At 39.4% G+C, this 7012-nt stretch overlaps 1 protein-coding gene across 1 annotated transcript in view; it reads right to left on the bottom strand.

Moving 5' to 3' along the window:
* Window positions 1–2366: 2366 nt before the first annotated feature.
* Window positions 2367–7012, bottom strand: part of CDH17 (cadherin 17, LI cadherin (liver-intestine)) — an 81226-nt gene continuing 76580 nt past the window's right edge. The window contains exons 16-18 of the mRNA XM_008592216.1: window positions 6820–6936; window positions 6570–6683; window positions 2367–2601 (exon numbers count right to left, since the gene is read on the bottom strand). Of these exons, the coding sequence (XP_008590438.1) occupies window positions 2501–2601; window positions 6570–6683; window positions 6820–6936 (332 nt within the window). The 3' untranslated portion in view covers window positions 2367–2500. The remainder of the gene's footprint in view (window positions 2602–6569; window positions 6684–6819; window positions 6937–7012) is intronic.

Below are 7012 nucleotides of genomic sequence, written 5' to 3'. Positions count from 1 at the left end.
CATATTCTTGGTGCAAATATCTACTCCTCTGGTTGCAAGGGCAGAAATCCATTGCACTGCAACTGAAAAAGGAATGTGTTGGTTCACAGGGTGGAAAAGTCCAAGGCAAGATTGCCTTCAGGCACAACAATTCAGGTGCTCAATGTCTTCAAAATGTTCTCATCTCTTGACTCTCTGGTTCTCATTCTGGGGAAGGCTCACCTCTTAGGGCAGCCAGATGCTCTAAGCTTCCTACAAGTTTAGCAAACTCCACATAAAGAGAGCTCTTTTTGAAGAGTTTCAGATAAAATTCTAGAAATGCATCTCACTGAGCTGGAGGATGGGTAAAATAAGGGGTTGGCTCTACCCAACCTATATAGATTGAGCAGGGACTGGGGGAGATGTTTCCAAGTCGGAAATCCACCTGCTCTTACCAGAAGAGGGAATGGATCCTGGCTAAGGAAGCCATTTTTCTCACCATGGTGTGGAAGTTTAGATGAGGCAGTGACCTGGTCTCCTGGAGGAAATCAGAGTGACCACTGTTGAAAGTGGTCTTTAAAAACAGGTAGCATGGAATGATCAGGTTGAGAAAGAGGACCCACCCACCCAGGGAAGAAACATCAGGAGCAACATTAATACTAACCAATGATTTTAGATGAGAAAGTTCTGTGTGAGCAGCCTATTATCAGGTGATACCAACTGGTCCAGAGAGGATACCATGGAGTTGAGACAGGAGACCCCCTTTGAGTCCACCTCAGCAGACCTGCCTCAGGACTGAATCAGTTTTCTAGTAATAATATGATTTTCTGAAAATAAGTGGGGAAAGCAATAAATGCAATTTTAAGTAACCCAAATGTCACATTCCAGTCACTCCTTGGTTAAAAACATGGAAGTAAAATAGCTATAGAGCTCCTGAGAAAGTTAGACTATTCCTCAGCTTGGAGTGTAATTTGTAAAGTAAATCTGCTCTTGGATTTTTGTTTTGTCCTTTAATGCAAGGTGAGACAAGAGAGAACCTTACCCATTACAAGGATTCCAATGAGTCCCCTGTGAAAACACATAAAATAGATTGAAGCACAGTATAACATACAAGAAAGCAATACTGAGGTCTTAAAAAGAGTTTGGGTATTATGTTTTACTTTTTTTGTCTTTAAAAAATATATAATGGAAGATCACAAGGAAGAATACTTATGAAAAACACAGCTCCATGGCCTACTTCAGCAGCCATTGTACGAGCATCCTTTCACAGTTGAATTCTTTGTGGTTAAAATTTCTGAGAGGTTGTGTAATGTTGGATGCTCCCAAGGATCAAATCAGGAACCAGACAACAGCTCCAGGCCTAGAAATGCTTTCAAATCTCCAAAACTCTTATTGAAAATTTTTAATTTCCTGGTGTACCTACCTAGAACACCTCAATTTGCAATCATGTAAGCAGTGAATTTTTATTTTAGTGTAGACCCCTCCTGTTGGTCTAATTCTACAGGGGAGGCAGATTTGATAAACAGATAACCAGTGTTCTCCAGTCCTTCCCCCTCCACAAATGAGGAGAACCAGAGCCAAAGAGATCAGTGACACAAAAACAACCACAACCAACACTCATTCTTGATTCCTTTCATGTTTCCTTTTTTCTTCCACATGTTAAATATATAACCAAAACTTTATTAATATACAAATAAAGAAAACATGCGCAGCATGTAAGCGTGTAGGTGGTGAGTAAACCTGTCAGCTGATGGCTCCTGCACCAAGAAAAAGGCAGCCTCTGTGGGGACAGAGCAGCTGTGTGTGAATCCCTTCTGTGGGTCTAGCCATTCCCAAGTTAGAGAACCTCAACCGAAGAGCCACATAAGCCACGATGGGTTGAAGAAAGTTCATAACACAGAACCAAGAAAAAGGCAGCCTCTGTGGGGACAGAGCAGCTGTGTGTGAATCCCTTCTGTGGGTCTGGCCATTCCCAAGTTGGAGAACCTCAACCGAAGAGCCACATAAGCCACGATGGGTTGAAGAAAGTTCATAACACAGAAGAGTTTCTGTTCACACTAAGGGGCAAAGCCGCTCTTTTATTTTTTTCCTGAGACTTCACTTTGTTCTTTTCTCTGACAAATGTTCTAAATTCTGTGAAATACGAAAGAAGATATGGATGAAAGGGACCACAGGATGGGATCAGAAAAGCATAGGCAGAATTCAGGAAGTTCTGGGGTGGACAACTCATAAGACCCCTAAAGATGAAAGATGTACAGAATATTTAATCAGCCCATCTTTCTCCAAAAGGGAAGAGTGCATACAGTTTTGGTTCAGGATAAGTAGCTAAGGCTTTTGCAGAGAGGAAAAATGTCATGGGTAAATGGAAAATAACTAATGTCTATAGCACATGCAATATCTATGAGTAGGAAAATATTTAAGGTCAAGAGGGAGTATCTGTAAAAAAAAATTATAGTGCACGTTAAAAGAAAAGTAAAATTATAGAATGGTTGTGTTATCGAAATGGCATTTGGTATATAAACTCAGACATTCCTTTTCGCATTCAGCTTCTCAGAGGTTGGTTTTCAGATGCCTGAGCACTTCCAGCTTTATTTTTGCCTTTATTCTTCTGTATGCGGATAAACACAACTGCTAAAATTATACCTAAAAAAGAAAACCCAGGGTCAAAGAGATGGAATCTTAAAATGTACTGTCACATTCATTTATAAAGAAGCATCCTGATAGGAAGAAATGATTCACGTAACTTCATTTTGTTTGTGGTTCAACAAAATTCTCTTGTCCTTGTGAATAAGGGATCCTAGGAGTTGGCTCTCTTTGATAAGTATGCTTATCACTTATGTTGTTGTAAGGATGTATCAAGTCCCAAATCATACCTAATCTGGTAGCTGTCACTGGGTCTGTCAAGGAATATAAGACCTAATGTCCTACATTATTCTGAAAGTATAAGCATCTGACAAAGTTCCTGAACTTTGGACATACTCAAATGTTGATCTCCTCCCTTCCTCCCCGTCCCTAGAGGAAACAGTCTTATCAGGACAACCAGAAATCTGTTCTCTGACCTGTCTACTTACCTAAAGCCTACTTTCATTGTATCTACACCAAAAATGCATTTTCTCTCACACCTACCTTGTTTTTTCAGCCTACATTGTTTGAAAGACCTTGGGTAGATATCCTAAACCTTCTGGTTTCTCCCATCTCTGAGCTCCTACAAAGTTACATTGTGTACCTTAGCACTAAATGTGTCCTATCAGTCAGAGCCCACAATGAAAAAAAGGGAGTTGTTTTAAGGACATCAACCTGTCAGTAAATTTACAGGCAGAAAAGACTGGATGCTCAGAAACCCATTAAGAATATTGTAATAATCCCAACCATATTTTAAAAAGAATAAGCGTATGGAGTTGTAAGGTCCTATTATTTTTATCTCTATATGAGGTTACTTCAAAAAGTTCATGGAAAAATGGAATTAAAAATATGAATCTTTTCATTAACTTTTTGAAGACTTCTTGTTTTTGAGGGTTTTTTTTTTTTTTGCCACAAACATGTCTTAATACATTTTAAAAGGCCAAGATCATAGAAAATATATTCTGACCACAATGACAGAAAGAAATTTAGAAAATTCACCAATGTGTGGAAATTAAGCAACACTCTCATAAACTAGAGAGTATTTTGAAATAAAAATCATTGCGCAACATATCAATTTATAGGATGCAGAGCTCATGCATGCTTACAGGAAAATTTATACTTGGAAACACCTATGTTAGAAATAAGAAAAATTTCAAGTCAGTAATGTAAACTTCTACCTTAGAAAACAGAGAAAGAAGAGAAAACTAAACCAAAAAAATATAAGTAGGAAATAGCCAGGATTACAATAGAAATATATGAAGTAGGGAATTAAACAATAGAGAAATCAGCAAAATTTGCAAACCTTTATCTAGACTGACCAAGGGGGGAAAAAAAGAGAAAGACCAAAATTACTCAAATCAGAAATAAAGCAGGGGCTTTATTACTTTGTCATGATTTTTTGTGGTGGTTAAGATTTAGTTTCTCTTTCTCATTTGTATTTTTGTTGTACCCAGTGGGTTTTGTTCTTTCTTGTGTATTTGTGGTAGTGATTATTATTTTTCAGATGCAGGATTCCCTTGAGGATTTCTTGTAGGGCTGGTCATGTGGTGGTGACCTCCCACAGTTTCTGTTTGTCTGGAAAATACACTATTTTTCCCTCCTTTCTGAAGGAAAGCCTTGCTAGGTATAGTATTCTTGGCTGATAGTTTCTTTCTTTGAGTATTTGATATGTTATCCCATTTTCTTCTGCCCCGTAGAGTTTCTGTTGAGAAATCTGCTGTTGGTCTGATACAGGTTCCCTTACAGATGACTTGACACTTTTGTCTTCTTTTAAGATTCTCTTTTTGTCTTTGAGAATTGCCAGTTTGACTATAATATGTCTTGGAGAGGATTTTGGGGGGTTGAATCTGTTTGGAGATCTTTAAGCCTCTTGGATCTGAAGGTCTGTCTCTCCCTATACCTAGGAAGTTTTCTGTTATTATGTTGTTGAATAGGTTTTCCATGATTTTTCTTTCTCCTCCCCTTCTGGAACACCCATGATTCAAATGTTAAGACCACTTAAGGTGGTCTGCTAGCTCTCTTAGATTTTCTTCATTTTTTTAAAAAATTATTTTTTCATGTCTGCCTGGGTTATTTTGAAAAGACTATCTTTAAGATCAGAAAACCACTTAAGGTGGTCTGCTAGCTCTCTTAGATTTTCTTCATTTTTTAAAAAAATTATTTTTTCATGTCTGCCTGGGTTATTTTGAAAAGACTATCTTTAAGATCAGAAATTCTTTCTTCTGAGTGTTCTAGCCTGCTGCTTAAGTTATCGGTTGTTTTTTATTTCATTAAGTGAATCTTTCAGTTCCAGGGGTTCTGTTACATTCTTTTTTAAGGTATTAATCCCTTTGTAAATTTCCTCCTTTGAATCCTGGAATTTTCTTCTTGTTTCGTTATGTTGTCTAACAGAGTCTTCTGTCTCAGTGAGTTTACATTAGATTGTTCCTCAGAATTCCTTTTCAGTCATTTCAAGGGTTTTCTGCTCTATATGGTCAAGTATTTGAGAATTACTGTATTCTTTTGGGGGTGTCATAGTTTCTTGGGTTTTCATATTTCTAGTATCTCTACACTGATGTCTGGTTATCTGGTAGAGCAGTTGCTTCTTCTATTACTCTGGAGTGGGCTTTGAGGAGAGAGAGATGTCCTCTTTTTCTTGTCTCCACTGGTGACTTTCCTTGTGTCAATGCAGTCAAGTGTCTGGCAGGCTGCCTGCATGGTGTCTATGGCAGGTCACCCATGTGGAAGTGGTGTTTTCAGCACACTCTCTTGCCTGCTTCTGGGTGGAGGGTGCTGCTCTCAGCCTGAAAACTCCTTGTATATCCCCAAACTCATCTAATCTTTAATGTATAGTAAGATTATTGGAATAAGTGGGTGTGTAAGAGAATTGCTATTTGGTGCATAAACTCAAATTCTTTTAAGGTGGGAGGGCAAATAGAACATGAAAAGGTATAGAGGGAGCTTGGTAAATGGGTGTAACCTCAAAAAGCCAGCTCAACTAGGATGAAACGTGTGTAGCAGACAGTGGTTCTCAGGGAGAAATGATGGTCACTGTGCACATGTGAGGATGGGTAGTGGCCATGTCACAAGGGCCCTCCCATATCAGAAAAAGTTTGGACTGAGGGGTTTAAGAAAATGAGACTCCTTGTAGACCTGTGAATTAGAGTCCAATGTGACAGGCTCATTCATGAAAGAAAAGGCCAGATGCAGAGAGAACAATTAAGAATGGTTAGAATAATCCCAGCTCTCTGTTTAAAAGAGAAAGGATATGAAACTGTGTAAAACCCTTCACTCAGGTGCACGTGAATTAATCAAGTATCTATTTTCTAATTAACTTGTGAGGATAACAGTTGAAAGACAGTAATTACTGTAGCAGGCACTGAGTTGATCACAAAAAAAACAGCTAGAACAGGAGACTCTGCTGTGTGGCCAGGCCAGGGCTGTCATGCAATGGAGTTATTCCAGGTAATAAAAAATTAGGGTCTACAGTCATGAAAATGTACAGAGGGAAGTTGTGCAACCTTTCAGTATATCAGCATCTTCACTGGAAGGCTAATGCCTACCTATTCCAACAATGGCATAAACTCTGAATGTGGGATCTGTATGTGTCTTGCCCACAACTGTGTCCCCTGGATCAAGCGCTGGGATCAGCTGTTGAAAGACAGTAATTACTGTAGCAGGCACTGAGTTGATCACAAAAAAACAGCTAGAACAGGAGACTCTGCTGTGTGGCCAGGCCAGGGCTGTCATGCAATGGAGTTATTCCAGGTAATAAAAAAATTAGGGTCTACAGTCATGAAAATGTACAGAGGGAAGTTGTGCAACTTTTCAGTATATCAGCATCTTCACTGGAAGGCTAATGCCTACCTATTCCAACAATGGCATAAACTCTGAGTGTGGGATCTGTATGTGTCTTGCCCACAACTGTGTCCCCTGGATCAAGCGCTGGGATCAGCTCATGTTTCTGCGGCCCAGAATAGATATCTTTGAATCTGAGAAGTTTTACTCACCAATGACTAGAAAGGTGGTTAGGAGTATACCAACTGCCATGCCCATAGTGGGTATCCCAGCCTGGTGACCTGCTGGTCGGAAACATCTTCCTTCCACACATGTGCAGAAAGTAACTGAAAAGCAGCATAGCATTTGATAGGATAAATTTTAAAGTGAATAGTTGCAGAATCCCATTTCAAAAACAAGAATCCCTCCATACCGCCCATGGTTACAGATACTATCTTAAGTTGCCTAGAGCAAAATACCTACCTGGTAAAGAGACAGTCCCTTCCAAGGGTGGCCGACCCCCGTCATTGATGCGGATTGGGATTTCATAAAGTCTCTCCTCAAAGTCCGTGTGCTTGGTGGAGAGTCTGGCATGAGTGCCTGCCAGAAACAGAAAAAAAATGAATAATGTGAAAACACAACTTCGGACTGCTGGATCAGTGGGAATTAAGCTCAT

The sequence above is a fragment of the Galeopterus variegatus genome, unplaced genomic scaffold (genome assembly GCF_000696425.1).
Source record: "Galeopterus variegatus unplaced genomic scaffold, G_variegatus-3.0.2 Scaffold7687, whole genome shotgun sequence".
Taxonomy (NCBI): Eukaryota; Metazoa; Chordata; class Mammalia; order Dermoptera; family Cynocephalidae; genus Galeopterus; species Galeopterus variegatus.
Note: the sequence above shows the minus strand (reverse complement) of the source record. Positions and strands in the feature narration are given on the sequence as shown.